The sequence below is a fragment of the Physcomitrium patens genome, chromosome 14 (assembly GCF_059467195.1).
Source record: "Physcomitrium patens ecotype Gransden chromosome 14, ASM5946719v1, whole genome shotgun sequence".
Lineage (NCBI taxonomy): Eukaryota > Viridiplantae > Streptophyta > Bryopsida > Funariales > Funariaceae > Physcomitrium > Physcomitrium patens.
The window spans coordinates 7,834,785-7,850,957 of NC_143423.1; the positions used below are offsets into that span (position 1 = coordinate 7,834,785).

Genomic DNA, 16,173 nt, shown 5'->3' on the forward strand with positions numbered 1-16,173 from the left:
TTGAATAAGAAAGTTAATGAGTTCTTTAAATAATTAAGAAAAATGATGTTGTACTCTTTTTCTTTCATCTACGGTTTTGTCCTTAAATACAATAAGGTTTTTCTAGATAAGGTTTTAATGAGGCAACAATTGTTGATCTTGCAAAATTACAACAAAGTATAGATCATAATTCTATACAAATTTTATATTATATAAATATTATGATGAACGAGGAAGAGTATTGATAGCATTAAATGTAGTTGGCACTCTCTATATTATTTATTGTAGTCTATAGTAAATACTATAGCTACAATATTTGGAATGTAATGGAGAGGAATTGTTTATCCTCTCCCCTTCTCTTCTTGCATATGAGACACAACCAGATCAATAGACTTTTGTGTGAAGCTCTCTTTTTCCTTAAAAACTCTCTTATATGTGTGTCTGTGTGTATTACTTACTACTACTCTTGTGTCTTTGTAAACATTCTCAACATAAACAAAAGTACTATTACACATTTCACAAATCAATGAATTATAAAATTTAACTAGTAGAAAACCAAAGTCATCTACAAAGTTTGAAAATTAAATGTTTCTTATCTTCTAATTCTGCAATTGCAATATGATAGAGGAACTGCTAGGTGGACACACCCTGTGCCATGCCCCTTCACATACATACAAAAAAAATCATTGCCATGTTTTTATTTTATCTTTCATTATTTATTTCTCCTTATATGAGTGCTTGCTAGTTTGGTTTTGTAATTCTTTTGAATTTAGAGGTCAAAATTAGAAAGTATGGTTATATATATATATATATAAAAATTTGTAAATATACCCATATTAAAATATATATAATAATGAAATGACAATAATATTAATATTTACATGGGGTGTGTGACATAGGCGTGTCATTACGAAGAAGGGAGGAGGCCAGATGAAGGAGGTATGAAAGGGGATAAGACGAAATCTAGATGAAGGCCTTATGAAAGAGGACGAGATGAATCCAGTTGAAGGAGGTATGAAAGGGGATAAGACGAATCTAGATGAAGGCAGTATGAAAGGGGACGAGATGAATCCAGATGAAGGCAGTATGAAAGGGGATAAAACGAATCTAGATGAAGGCCTTATGAAAGGGGACGAGATGAATCCAGATGAAGGCGGTCTGAAAGAGGATAAGATGTATCCAGAGGGAGCACTCTGGAGCAGGGTTTCGGAGGACCCAACGGGAGAAGGAGATGGCGAGAGAGCAGGGCATCGATCGATGCTTGTGGAAAACACGCACGCTCCTTCTCCGACCACGCGGTAGTAAATTGGCGTCACGATGGCCAATCCGCCATAAATAAAAAAAATACTCTCCTGAGAATCCAAATATAACACAAGCAGAAGTGATTTTACTTTTTAAAATATAAAATCCTTTCTTATTACGCCACTGGATTTGAAGCCGTGACGTTCTTAACACTCTTCGTTTCTCACACCAGCTCCATCGCATTGAACGCGTTACTTTAAATTCAATCACCGCACTGCGGCGATTCGGAGGCATCCGTTCAATCACAGAAGTGGCCGTTGCAATTGAACCCTGATGTTGATCAATCATCAGTGTGGTACCGAGGTTTCCACACCATCTCCAGACACTGCTCCCTTTCTTACTACACTCGTGCTTTCATCCCAGCTCGTTGTCTTAATTGAGAGCCAGGTTTGTATTGGAATAGTCGGAGTGATTCCGGGGGTTGTGTGTAGTTGTGAAGTGAGGGTGGCGTTGCAGTGAATTTGCGTGAATTTTGCATACTGGGGACTACCAGAGGCGTACACAAGGTTGTGCAATGAAAAAACAGTTGCCTTGGCGTTTGAGTTTGAAGTGGACGAAGTGAATTTGGTGAGCTTAGCATGTGGAATGGGGTTGAGGTGAATGTATGAGGTTTAGGGTTTGTAAGTGAGGGACAGGATCTAGAGGTTTGGGGCTATCGAGATGGCGCTGTCGGTGGAAGGGATTTTCTTGATACTGTTGTGCTCTTTGGGGGCCATGGCTGTGGCTGCGAGGGAATGGGATGGGAAGATCGTAATGCCGACGGAAGAGGGGTCGAAGGACCCGCAGCCGACCGAGGATGGGCAGAGGTGGGCGGTCCTCGTTGCTGGATCATCTGGCTACGGCAATTATCGTCATCAGGTTTGTGAACTCAATCTTAATTTGATATGTCATGTAACCTGCGGGATTTTGATGTATGTAAGAGGAGAGTTACGCATCGTGCTTGCATGTCTGCCTGCTCTCGTAGTTCTTCGTTGCAACGCAACGCTTGAATCTTCATTCTGGAATGCATGTGCATCTCTAGTACCATTGCTTTTTGATGTCCATGAAGTAGGAAAATGCAGCAATTTATATTCCTGTGAAGAGTGTCATGAATAGTTGAATTTTTTTGCTGCTGTCGCACGAAATCATGTTGCTATGTTAGGTTTAGTTCGGCAGTGTTACAACTAGGTATGGGTGTCGGCATGCGAGGTCAATTTTGCTCTCGAGTTGTTTTATCAACCTGGTAATGACCGAACAGGTAGAATGTAATTTATGTACTGCAAGTTAAATCCATGAATGTAGAAGCGTCGTAACCAACTATAACATGTCCTGGTTACAATCGCTCAATATAATGAATTGTTCTTAATCGACTGATGTGCAGGCTGATGTTTGTCATGCGTATCAAATTCTCAAGAAAGGAGGTATGAAAGACGAGAATATTGTTGTTTTTATGTTTGATGACATTGCACACAACCGCCATAATCCCAGACCAGGCGTCATCCTTAACCATCCAAACGGTGAAGATGTTTACCACGGAGTTCCCAAGGTCTTTTTCTGTTATTGATAAATTTGCCTGCCATTTTCCCCTTTTTTTCTATTCTTTGCATGCCTTGCTTTTCAACCATCTTCGCTAGTTGATGGCGGGAGATGTAGCTTCCCATGTTGGCCTTGTTAGTCCTTTTAGATTTGTTGTGCTCTGGTGGTAGGAATTCATGGAACCGCAGATTCTTGATATGCGTATCTTATGGGAGCAATTGGCTGCATAATTTCAGGATTACACTGGTAAGAATGTGACCGTGAACAATTTATTAGCGGTGCTCTTGGGGGATAAGAAGACTCTCAAGGGCGGTAGTGGAAAAGTGGTTAACAGTGGTCCAAATGACCATATTTTCATCTATTACAGTGACCATGGAGGTCCGGGTGTTTTAGGTGGGCTACTTTGTCCAACTTTCCTTACTTTCGTTCTCTTTAAAGTGAGTGTTTTAGACAAGTTCCCTCTATCTCAGGGACTCAGGAGTGCATTCTCTCTTCTATTTATTCTATGTTGTTCCTTTTGTTGATGCTCTCGGTGTTTGCAAATTTGATTGTTCCAATCATTAATTGTTAACCAGTCATTTCTTAAGCTTACCAAGAATAAGCTGGATCCTGTGTATCTTCTTATGTACCCATCGTAGACTTCTCTTGAAGAATTGAATCGATGCATGACAGGTATGCCTACAAATCCAAATTTATACGCTGACGACCTCCTGAAGACATTTAAGAAGATGCATGAAGCGAAGACTTATAAAGAAATGGTATTTGTCTGAATCTTTATGTTCCATTTAAATCAAGTGGATAGTTATCGTTTTATTAATGGACTTCGAGATAATTTTTCAACTTTCTTTTTGCGGGAAGAAATTGAAAGATAGATTTGAAATCATGCGTAAGATGTTAGAGTACGTCCTCAAGTCAACAGTGTATTTACTCTCTCGTGATGTAGGTGGTATATATTGAAGCTTGTGAAAGCGGCAGTATTTTCCAAGGGCTTCTGCCGAAGGACTTGAATATTTATGCCACCACTGCAGCTAATGCTGAGGAGAGTAGCTGGGGAACATATTGCCCGGGTATGTTTCCAGCTCCACTCGAAGAGTTCGACACTTGTCTCGGCGATCTTTACAGTGTTGCCTGGATGGAGGACACGTAAGTTCTGTTCTCTTTTTTGTCCGTTAAGTCACCATTTTCTAATTGCGACACATCTTAGCAGAGCATGATCTCGTGTGTTTTTTTGTTTTTTGTTTTTTTGACGACATTGTCAATGAATCACCAATCTCATTTGTTGCAAGTTGGATGCCTTGTTTGATGTCATGATATCGCATCGATAGCATTGTCTTGTTATGCTTGGAATCGCGAGTTGTATGAGAAACACTTCGTTTTGGTTGAATTGACTCAACTATTATTTCCGTTTAATTCGAATTTTATGCAAACATTCGACTTTATGCAGATCACTAAGTCTTTGGTTTGTGGCAGTGAGGTTGAAAATCTGAAGAAAGAAACTTTGCGTGACCAATATATGATAGTGAGTCCTAAATCCCTCTTTTGTCTTTCTCTAATTCTGTATACAAATAAGTTGATTGTTCATGTATTTTATTAACTTTTAGTAATTTGTTTTTTGAAATCTTTGTAAACTGAATTTGGTTTAACGTTTTATACTTAGTTTTCATCTTGCTTTCATATGGAACATTTATGTTTAAACGATTAGTTCCCTTCCCATTTTGAAATTTTATTGATGAGAAAATTATATGATTTTTGCAGGTTAAATCTAGGACCTCAAATCACAACACATATAAATCTGGGTCACATGTGCTGGAGTTTGGCGATCTCAAAATGAAGCCTGAGGAACTAGATCAGTATCTAGGATACGATCCTGCAAATGAAAATGTGACGGGACCAATATTTCTTCGGGAATATCTTGCCATCAGATTGGGAGGAGTTGAAGAACGCCATATTAACCAGCGGGATGCTGACCTGGTTCACTACTGGCACAGGGTACTCCCTTATGATCTTGCTCAACATTCAACAGCAATGCAAAAGAGTGTAAAACTTTTCATTGGATTATAATATGGACCTTGTGAGGTAAGTTCGCAGTGTTCTGGGTCTTGGGGTGATGATGTGAACTCTGACTATTTACAATCGACTTCTTGCATTTTTATAGTATCACAAGTCAAAAGTAGGATCCACAGCTAAGGCCGAAGCCGAACTGGATTTGATGAGGATCTTGAGCCATCGCATGTATATCGACAAGAGCGTGGATCTTGTGGGAAGACTGCTCTTTGGAGTAGAAGCTGGTCCTACTACGTTATCAGCTGTGCGTCCAGACGGGCTTCCTCTTACTGATGACTGGGCGTGTCTTAAGAGCATGGTAAGTGACATCACAAATTTTGAGAGACAATGAGCTATGATTATTGAGTACAATTTTGTATATGATCTAACTTTGTATAGCCTGTTTTCTAATAATATGTATTTTACAATAGAAATGATTTGATTATCTATATTCAGGTAAGTGCATTTGAGTTGAGCTGCGGCGAGTTGTCTGAGTACGGGATGAAGCACATGCGCGCCTTCGCAAACATTTGTAATGCCGGAGTCGAGCCCTCCAAAATGAGCGGCGTGGCAGCTGAAGCCTGTGCTGTTAGTGCCTTTGGATCTGGGACTTTGCAAATCCCAACAACAGGTTTTAGTGCCTAAGAAAATATCGGACCCTGAAGTATTTTACAAATATATTTCTGTCTTACACAGGTGTAAAAATCCACTTGTTTTCTGTAAATATGTGTAATTCTGAAGGTGCAACAGGTGGAGGAAATGTGTGGAGCAACGTAGGTTGAAGATATGTCCTTCAGCCATATTGGTCGGCTGTATTTGACCCGATTTTTTATATTATTAGCTTTACAGGCACTAAAGTGATGCTATTTGAAGCGACTAGATGCTATTTCAATGCTGCCCAGTCTGCTACTCGAGCATATGTTTCCAAGATCCATGGAATAATTAGTGAAGTGAATGGGGTTCTGCAATTTCTGAGACCAGTGTAGTCAACTCTCGGCTGAAGTTATCGCGGTAGTGCTCTTGTGTGTATTCCAAATTTTATTGTTTTATCTGATGTACGTGCCATCTTGGTCATTTATGCATAAGAGCCATGCGGCAGAAATAATAGGTGGTTCAAAATACTTGTTCAACATGGTTTCAATTCAGAAGTTTCTCCACTACCTCCTGGACTACCCACTGGCTTCCTGCTGAGGGTGGAAATGTTCCTACCTGAATACAGTCCTGCTTCCGATTTTACTAATTTCAGCCGTTGAAGTATTCAAATCCATTAAAGGACTTGTGATCTGAAAATCTGTCACTGTCTGCATTACTTAAGTAAGACCGATGCAAATCCACACGCATGTAGTTTTTACTTTTTACTTTCTTTCGACATTGCAAGGATAAATACTTGACAATTTTTGTCAAGGGCAGGTGTGATTTTACAACTGCACTTTGAATCATCAACTTTTTATATACAGTTTTAGTATATCCAAGAATAACATGCCATTCTCTAGTAGTTTATGGACATTGCATATCTACATGAATCCGTTATCTACATGAATCCGTTTTGACGAGTGTTCTGAGATGTACAACATGATGTCAGAAAGTGAACATTTACAATTTAATCCAAGATTTAGTCTTACATAGCTAAAAAAACAATCTACAAACTAAAATTGATTTGCTGGTCGATTGTAGCAACCTTGTATTGAATTTTACTTGGTGAATGGATTATTTGCTTTAATCATATTATTATAATAACATTTCTTTAAAATTTGATGATAACAGTGTGTGAGAATATATATATATATATATATATAACCACTAGGTGGACATCTCAGTAAAACTCTTCTTTACATTAAAAAGTCTCCAGATAAATTTATACTAAAAGATTTGTGTGCAATGGATTATGGCATTTTCTGTTTTCTGTTTTTGTTTTGTTTTATTTTTTTTCAATTATTTTTTTTAGAAATTCATGTTGCATTTTATGTAAATTTTTCATTCATTTTGAAAATCTTATTCATTTCATGTAGAAAATCATTTATTGTAAATCTACTCGAAAACTTTTTAGTCTAAATAAAAGTTTTATTGCTCATATGTAAGAATGTATAATATGAGGGTATCCATGGAGTAAAAAGAAAGTGTCCATTTAGCAATTCTATATATATACACACACATATAAATATAAGAATAGAAATCAACCTAATATCTTGCTTAAATAAAACTTATGAAAGATCATATAATATTATCTTTAGAAAAATAATTCAATTTTTAAATTTTTATTTTTATTTTTATTTTTCAATATACATTAAAAACATTCATCTTGATTATTTAGGTAAACTCTATTTTTTGTAATTTTTAATGTCATTATAATTTTATTAATGTCTCCAAATATAATATTATATATAAAACTAGTTCAAGAAATCATTTACAAACATGATATATCTTTATCAAGAACAAAAATTTAAGGAATGTAAATAAATAGAATAAGATGTATATCAAAGAAAGATGACAAAATAGAAATGAAAAAGATGTATATTCAAGAAAGAACTAGAATGATTGTTGCAAAAGATAAGAAGACCAAAGATTCTTAAAACTAGACTAGAAGCAAGAAAAACATTGACAAGAGTGAAGAAGACCTCACTCTTGCCTCCATAGATACTAACTAAGGAACTATGTGATATCTTTTAGTGGTTATAAACTTATAAAATAAAAAATCAAATATTATATATATATATATATATATATATATATATAATTTATTTTAAAAATATTCTTTAATTATCTTTAAAAAATCATCATTACATATATGGTAAATGAATAACTAGCTATATGAAAATAAATAGAGATGAAAATCATATATATATATATATATATATATATATATATATATATATATATATATATATATATATATATTACTTATGCAATTTTACATCTACTTTTTTTTGAATGCTTTCAATGATTTTTAAACATTGTCAAAAATTCTTATTTTATGCATTTTCAATTTTAATACAATTATTAATTGAACACTCATTTCTAAACTTTTGTAGTGGTAAATCCATCATCAATACATTTAAATCTAAAACATTTCAATCATGAGGTATTAAAGAAGATTACAAAAAATACTTCAAAACCAAAATTAAAAATACTTTTAGAGTTGTATTACAAAAATATTGTTTTAGAAAAAATCTATCTAAATAAAGAAAAAAGAAATACAATTATTCACTACAAAACACAACATTGCCATGAAAAGATAAACATCCTTGTGCTTTTCTTCCTTACATGACATGATAAAGAAAGAATCCAATCTTCTTCCACTAAATCAAAAATAGAAAATGAAAAGAAATACATAATAAACTTAATCTAAATCCTCTTCTACAAAATCAACCTATGTATGGATTTAACAATAGTACATCCAAATAAAATTTCAAGTATCCTCATAGAAAACCAACCTCCTCCTTTATTAAAATAAGCTTTACATTCCATAATTATTTCACATATCTCTTATATAAAACAGCTCATGGGAAAAATCAACAAGATAAACTAAAAGAGACAAAAACCATCTTTGATTCGCTATATAAAAGTGAAGCAATAGCTCAACTTTTGATCAATCATAGATCAAAATCTTCATGCTATTGTTGTAGATTGCCAAGAGTAGCATTGCAAGTTCACTAGGCGTAGAGCTCAAAAGCTCCCAGTTGAAGCTGTGAAAAGTGTTGAGATCATTAAATGTAGCCGGCGCTCTCCATAATATGTACTGTAGACTATAGTAATTACAATAGCTACAGTATTTAGAGTCTAGTAGAGAAGTACTGTTGATCTTCTCTTCTTTTCTCTTCTTGTATACGAGACAGAACCAGATGAATAGATTTTTGTGTGTGTAAAGGTCTCTCTCCTTAGAAACCCTCTTGTGTGTATGACTTACTACTACTCTTGTATGTGTGTATGTGTCACGGACATACATATAATTACCTATATGAATAGATAAAAGTATGTAAAAGTAGATAAAAGTAGGTTAATTGTATAATATCTTCTAGAGAAGCTTCTTAGAAGCTTCATAGACGCTGCTTTGACTTTATAGGAGTCTATAGTTGACTTTTAGGTTAGAAACTTGGTCAACAAGTTAGCCAAGTACCACACATGTTGGAAGCTTAAAGAACAAGCTAACTACGTGGTCCATCCATAGAAAACTTGCCTTGCAAGCAAAGGCATGTGGCCTAGAAAGTCAACATATATTGGAGGTCTTATAGAACATCGCCACGTGGCTTCTAGTTAGATAGTATATATAGAGGCAAGAGTGAAGCCCTCTTCACTCTTGTCAACTCCTTTCTTGCTTCTAGTCTAGTTTCAAGGGTCTCTAGTTTTCTTGTATTTTGGCAATAGCCATTCTAATTTCTTTCTTAATATACATATTTCTATTTTGTCCTATTTCTTTGAGAAAAGTCTCACTTATTCTTTAGCTTTCATCGAGTTCTTGTCCTTGACAGATTGACAAGAGTACACTTACAATATGAGAGCTTTGTCTTTTCTTGATTAAGAGTGGATTACCCCTTTTTCTTGATAAGACATAAGCGCATTAGAAGTTGCGGATTACCCTCTTTTAAACTGATATTGTTCTTAGTATTTTCTTTGTTATCAATTCCTCTCTTCTATTTGTTTTGAGCGTTATTAGACATCTTCTCTTTTCTAAGTGCTACTATGGCAGAGCTTGTTGAAATGAAGAGTGCAATGGCACAGATGCAAGAACAATTGAGGGAGTTAATGCTTGCGATGCATCAACTCAATTTACCACCACAAGGAGCAACAAGAATGGTAGGAAGTGAAGATATAGAGATGATTGGGGCTGCTTCAACATCTGCACCAAACCATGTCCCTTCTCCCAAAATGGAACACCCTTCGAGTGTTAGAGAACCGAGAGTGGCCTTGCCCGAGAAGTTTGATGGTACCAGATCCAAGTTTCGAGGATTCATCAATCAGGTCCAATTAGTGATTGAACTTCAACCCCAGAGCTATCCAACTCCAGGGTCACAAGTTAGATTCATTGGTACACTTCTTTCAGGTTCAGCATTGTCATGGTTTTCATCTTTTCTTGAACGACGAGATCCAATATTGGATAATATGGAGGCTTTTTTGGCGGAGTTTCGATCCATGTTTGGAGAACATGATGCAATTCGTGTTGCAACCAACAAGATCCGTATTTTGCGACAAGGCAATCGATCAGTAACATTATATGCTTCGCAATTTCGACAACTTGCAACTGATATCAAGTGGGATGATGCCGCACTTGTGAGTCAATTTCTCTACGGATTACAATATGAGGTAAAGAAATTGATGCTTAATTTACCTGATCCTCAAACATTGAGTCAAGCAATTGACTTTGCTGTGAAGTGCGATAATCGACTTTTTGAATTTCGATCCGAGAGTCGCACAAGTAGGCCTCAACGTTACTACAATTCAATGGCAACACCGACGTCTCCTCAACACATACCTTCAGAAGTAGAGGATATGCAAATTGATGCGGTACGTTTCAAACCTCTTACTGAGCAAGAAAAGTCTCGTCGTCGACAAGAAGGATTGTGCTTATATTGTGGAGAACCTAAGCACACTGCTCAACATTGTCCAAAGAAGCGACGTAACTACAAAATGAGGAGTACGGCTGTCAAAGAAGACAGTATGTCGGAAAACGAGTACGTCCAGCTACAATAGGGACCGTGCGGCTGGAATCTTGTACAACTTCTAATGAAGGTCCTATCCTCTTCTCAGAACCATCTCCTTGTTTTATAATAGATGTGTGTTTAGGACCTAATAATTACAAAGCCTCTGCCTTGATAGATTCAGGAGCCTCAGCTTGTTTTTTAGATGAAGAATTTGCTAGATGTCATAGAATATCATTAATACAAAAAACTAAACCTGTACATGTAGAAGTCATAGATGGTCGTCCGTTGTCTTCTGGAGATGTAACTCACGAAACACTTCCTATAGATGTAGTAATAAATGGTCATAGTAGTTGTGTAATTTTTAATATAATTAGATCTCCCTCTAATCCAGTAATTTTAGGCTTATCATGGTTAGAAAAGTATAATCCTCGAATAGATTGGATTTCTCGTAAACTTGATTTTCCTCGGAGCATTAGTAACAGTTCTATTAATCAAGTAAAAAACCATGAGTCTAGTATAGTAAAACCCGCACTTATAGGTGCAAAAGCATTTATACACGCAGCAAAAGAAGGATCAACTTTTGCTATTTATGCTGCACCTATTTCTGAAAGCGTAAAGACTTCAAGTGGCATTCCAAGTCAATATCAGGATTATCAAGACGTTTTTGAGAAAAAGAATGCAGATATTCTTCCTAAGCATCGCCCATACGATTGTTCAATCGATCTCAAGGAAGGAACTCAGCCACCATTTGGACCAATTTACAGTTTATCGCAAGATGAGTTGGCTGAACTCAAGACATATATTGACGAGAATTTAGCGAAGAATTTCATACGCCATTCAAAATCTCCAGCAGGAGCTCCAATTTTATTCGTAAAGAAAAAAGATGGATCTTTACGAATGTGTGTTGACTATCGAGGACTCAACAAGATCACAATCAAGAACAGGTATCCATTACCTTTGATATCAGGACTCCTTGACCAGTTAAATCAAGCTAAGATCTATACAAAAATAGATCTAAGAGGAGCATATAATCTAGTACGGATCAAAGAAGGAGATGAATGGAAGACTGCGTTTCGAACCAGGTACGGACACTTTGAATACAATGTCATGCCTTTTGGACTCACGAATGCACCAGCTGCTTTTCAACATCTCATGAATGATGTATTTCGTGAATTCTTAGACAATTTTGTCGTCTGCTACCTAGACGATATCCTGATTTATTCTAAGAATGTTGAAGAACATGAAATACATGTTCGTCAAGTATTACAAAAACTTAGAGATGCAGGATTGTATGCCAAGATAGAAAAGTGTGTATTTCACACTACTCAAGTTGACTTTTTAGGATACATCATTTCAAATGATGGTCTTATGATGGATTCTAAGAAAGTCCAAACAATCATGGATTGGAAGATTCCAAAAACTGTAAGAGATGTCCAATGTTTCTTGGGATTTGCCAATTACTATCGGATCTTCATCAAAGACTTCTCACGAGTTGCAGCTCCACTTACACGCTTGACTAGTAAAGATAAATTCCAATGGAATCAAGAAGCGGAAGTAGCATTTGAAGCCTTGAAGACATCGTTTGTCTCTGCACCAGTCTTATATCGTGTTGACTTTTCCAAGGTATTTTTTATGGAAACAGACGCATCGGATTTTGCCTTGGGTGCAGTTTTATCACAAATGGGAACAGATGACAAACTTCATCCGATAGCTTTTCATTCAAGAAAATTCTGAGCAGCCGAGATCAATTATGAGATCCACGATAAAGAACTTCTTGCAATCGTGGATTCTTTTCAAGAATGGCGTCATTATCTAGAAGGTGCTTCTAGTCCAGTCACTGTGTATACAGATCACAAGAACCTCGAGTATTTCATGTCAGCACGCGTGTTGAATCGTCGTCAAGCTCGTTGGAGTATGTCTTTGTCAAGATTCGACTTCATTATCACTTATCGGCCAGGAAAACAACAAGGTTTGTCTGATGCCCTGTCTAGACGTTCTTATTTTGCACCAAAAGAAGGAGATGCAGCTTTTGAGCAACAAAAAACGGTCCTCTTGAAACCGGAGCAATTTCATCTAAGAGCAGTGAAATCAACACTGACTGTTGATTCAACTTTTCTCAAGCAAATCCAGTCCAGTATGTCCTCAGACCCTCTTGTTCATGATATCGAGAATAATTCTTCCAAGTCTCATGATTCTTCTAAGTTCGAGTTCAAGAATAATCTATTATATTTTGAAGGACGCCTATATGTTCCAGAAGAAAAAACACGTTTGCGTGTTCTTCAAGCACGTCATGACTTTCCAGCAGCAGGTCACTTTGGATATAATAAGACTCTGGAACTCATATCAAGAGATTTTTGGTGGCCACAAATGTGGAAGTCAGTCAAAGACTTTGTACAATCATGTGATATTTGTTCAAGATCAAAAATTCCTCGACATCGACCTTACGGACTTCTTCAGCCATTACCTATACCAGAACAACCATGGTCTTCTGTTTCTATGGATTTCATCACAGATCTTCCAAACTCAAGATCTTATGATTCTATATTTGTGATAGTAGATCGTTTCACCAAGATGGCACATTTTATGCCATGTACAAAATCTATCACAGGTGAAGAAACAGCTAAGCTTTTCATTGATAATATCTATCGCTATCATGGATTACCTAAAGATATCATATCGGATAGGGGAACTCAATTTGTGTCGAGATTCTGGAGGACTCTTTTCAAGATTTTAAAAGTGGACATAAAGCTATCTTCAGCTTTCCATCCTCAAACTGATGGACAAACAGAGCGCGTAAACCAAGTCTTGGAACAGTATTTAAGGTGTACCATCAACTACCAACAAGATGATTGGACAATCCTTCTGCCATTGGCAGAGTTTGCTTATAATAATACAATACATTCTTCCACGCAACAAACACCTTTCTTTGCCAATTATGGCTATCATCCACGACTTGATACTTTTGATTTTTCAAAAGTTGATAATCCTGCAGCAGAAGATATGGCAAATCGGTTGTCAGAGTTACATGCAATAATGAAGGCGCAGTTGAAGAAAGCTCAAGAACGACAAAAGATAAATGCAGATGTATATCGTAAAGAGCAACCACAACTCAACGTGGGTGATAAGGTATGGCTACTTCGTCGCAATATCAAGACCACTCGACCTTGTGACAAATTGGACTATCGTAGGCTTGGCCCCTTTTCTGTTTCTGAACAGATCAACCCAGTTGCATATCGGTTACATCTACCGGAGTCAATGAAGATCCATCCTGTATTCCACGTGTCTCTTCTTGAACCATATAAGACAGTGGATATACAAGGAAGAAGACAAATGCCACCGCCTCCTATAGAAGTAGATAATAATGAAGAATTTTAGGTGGAAGAGATATTAGACTCAAGGCGGCGCCGAAATAAGCTGGAATATCTTGTTCATTGGCGCGGATATGATATTAGTGAGCGCACATGGGAGCCATCCAGGAATCTAGGAAATGCATCAGCTAAAGTCAAAGTTTTTCATCAACGACATCCATCAAAACCAAGATGAAAACCTCTCTTATAAAAGAGACAAGATTGAGGCAAGATAACATTCAATTTCCTATCCTTATTTGTAACTTCTTTACATTTGTGACGCTAATTAGATGGAGAGCCAACAACCAACGGATTCAACTCAAGAACCTTCGTTTGCTGACTTACCGGATGAGACATTGCGATTGTCACAACCTTCAAGACGACGCAATCGAGATGAAGATCCTCAAGAACGACATGTTCTTCCTCGAATAGATGGTGAGATACAACGCATTTGGTATCACGACCTTGGAAGAGATTCTCGATGTTTGGTGATATTATTGGAGATAGGAACGACTCCTGATGGTGTTTCAAATGTATTATTTGAAGGAAGTTATGAAGGCCTCAACAGTGATCAAATAACAGGGTGGTCTTCTCGCCCTGGAATGGGACACTATCGATGGCTAAGAGGACCCATCAACTATCTTCGAAGAGAACAAAGATCAGAGTATGTAGCAAATACAATTCGCCGCATATTAGATTTTCTCAATATATAATCACCGCTCCTCGTGGAACTCGTCCCTAGAAGGGGGGGTAATGTCACGGACATACATATAATTACCTACATGAATAGATAAAAGTATGTAAAAGTAGATAAAAGTAGGTTAATTGTGTAATATCTTCTAGAGAAGCTTCTTAGAAGCTTCATAGACGCTGCTTTGACTTTATAGGAGTCTATAGTTGACTTTTAGGTTAGAAACTTGGTCAACAAGTTAGCCAAGTACCACACATGTTGGAAGCTTAAAGAACAAGCTAACTACGTGGTCCATCCATAGAAAACTTGCCTTGCAAGCAAAGGCATGTGGCCTAGAAAGTCAACATATATTGGAGGTCTTATAGAACATCGCCACGTGGCTTCTAGTTAGATAGTATATATAGAGGCAAGAGTGAAGCCCTCTTCACTCTTGTCAACTCCTTTCTTGCTTCTAGTCTAGTTTCAAGGGTCTCTAGTTTTCTTGTATTTTGGCAATAGCCATTCTAATTTCTTTCTTAATATACATATTTCTATTTTGTCCTATTTCTTTGAGAAAAGTCTCACTTACTCTTTAGCTTTCATCGAGTTCTTGTCCTTGACAGTATGACTTACTATTACTCTTGTGTCTTTCTAAACATTCTCAACATGTTATTAGCACGACTCTCTTCTACATACTATCACAATTTTTTTTGCTCATGTCTTTGACTCTTCAAACCTGTAGCTACCCTTACTCAGTGTCTACCTCATGATCTTGTTCTTCTTACTAGCCTCTCAGACATTAGCTGCTTGCTTAAAGCACTTGTTCCACTCTCTGCCTTGCTTGCTTAGAATACTTGATCCAGTCCAACTCCATCCCAGCTTGCTTCCTAGTGCACCTCGCGCCTGCCGCCGAACACCCACCGAATCCACCACTACCGCCGCTGCTACCCTATCGCCCTGCCACCCTACCACTGCCTACTGCCGCCATCTTATTGTTGTTCTGTTGCCTTAATCTACAACTCTCTCCTTAACATATATATATATATATATATATATAATGTTTTTTCAAGTTCAAGTTTATCATTTTATTTGACTTTATATTTTAAGTACCAGAACCACAACGGTGTACCATTGGAGCTCATCGACAAGAAGGCATATATGTTGGTTTTGATTCACCAAGCATTATTTGTATTGTTGATCCATCAATTGGCACATTATTACGTGCACATTTACAAAATTGTCGTTTTGAAGAAACTGTATTTCCATCTTTTCAAGGAGGAATATCCAATCAACAAAGAAATAAAGTACTCATATTTGAAGCACTAGAAACGTTTACAATGAATCCCAATCCTAGGACATCTTTGGCAGAAACTGAAGGTAAGATTTTGCATTTATAACGGATCGCGGATGAAACACCTGATGGCTTCAATGATGCACCTAGAATTAGAAGAGTTTCTATTAATGAGGCTCAGAATGCACCTGCTGAGATTGCAGTGCCATTCACTACAATACCTCAAGTTATAACAACAACAACTAAAAGAACTCGTGGACCAAATAAGCAACTACGTAAGAAGAAAGCTATAAAATTAATTAATCCTGTTATTATTTCTCAAGAAATTGCCACTCATCTTGCAAGACTATCAATTCATGATGATATATCCATGCATAATGTACCTTCAAT

General features: G+C 36.8%; 1 protein-coding gene across 2 annotated transcripts; it reads left to right on the top strand.

Annotated features, from left to right (window-relative positions):
• Positions 1 to 1,132: 1,132 nt before the first annotated feature.
• On the top strand, positions 1,133 to 5,969 carry LOC112291620 (vacuolar-processing enzyme alpha-isozyme). Of its 2 annotated transcripts, XM_073538748.2 has the most exons (11): positions 1,133 to 1,277; positions 1,454 to 2,139; positions 2,642 to 2,806; positions 3,033 to 3,189; positions 3,469 to 3,554; positions 3,740 to 3,939; positions 4,267 to 4,315; positions 4,552 to 4,785; positions 4,952 to 5,158; positions 5,296 to 5,470; positions 5,590 to 5,969. In XM_073538748.2, the coding sequence occupies exons 2-11, from the start codon at positions 1,942 to 1,944 to the stop codon at positions 5,619 to 5,621; spliced, it is 1,503 nt and encodes a 500-aa protein (XP_073394849.1). In that variant the 5' UTR covers positions 1,133 to 1,277; positions 1,454 to 1,941; the 3' UTR covers positions 5,622 to 5,969. The 2 variants fall into 2 exon arrangements, with proteins under 2 accessions (XP_073394849.1, XP_073394851.1); XM_073538750.2 differs by lacking the exon at positions 1,133 to 1,277 and having other exon boundaries at positions 1,361 to 2,139; positions 2,642 to 2,681.
• The last annotated feature ends 10,204 nt before the right edge of the window (positions 5,970 to 16,173 follow it).

What these genes read in the sequence shown, in the direction of transcription:
- LOC112291620 (XM_073538748.2), top strand. Translation starts at nt 1,942, where the DNA reads ATGGCGCTGTCGGTGGAAGGGATTTTCTTGATACTGTTGTGCTCTTTG. An exon ending in GTTGCCTGGATGGAGGACAC is followed by an intron (nt 3,940 to 4,266) that starts GTAAGTTCTGTT and finishes GGTTTGTGGCAG; the next exon opens with TGAGGTTGAAAATCTGAAGA. An exon ending in GGGCGTGTCTTAAGAGCATG is followed by an intron (nt 5,159 to 5,295) that starts GTAAGTGACATC and finishes ATCTATATTCAG; the next exon opens with GTAAGTGCATTTGAGTTGAG.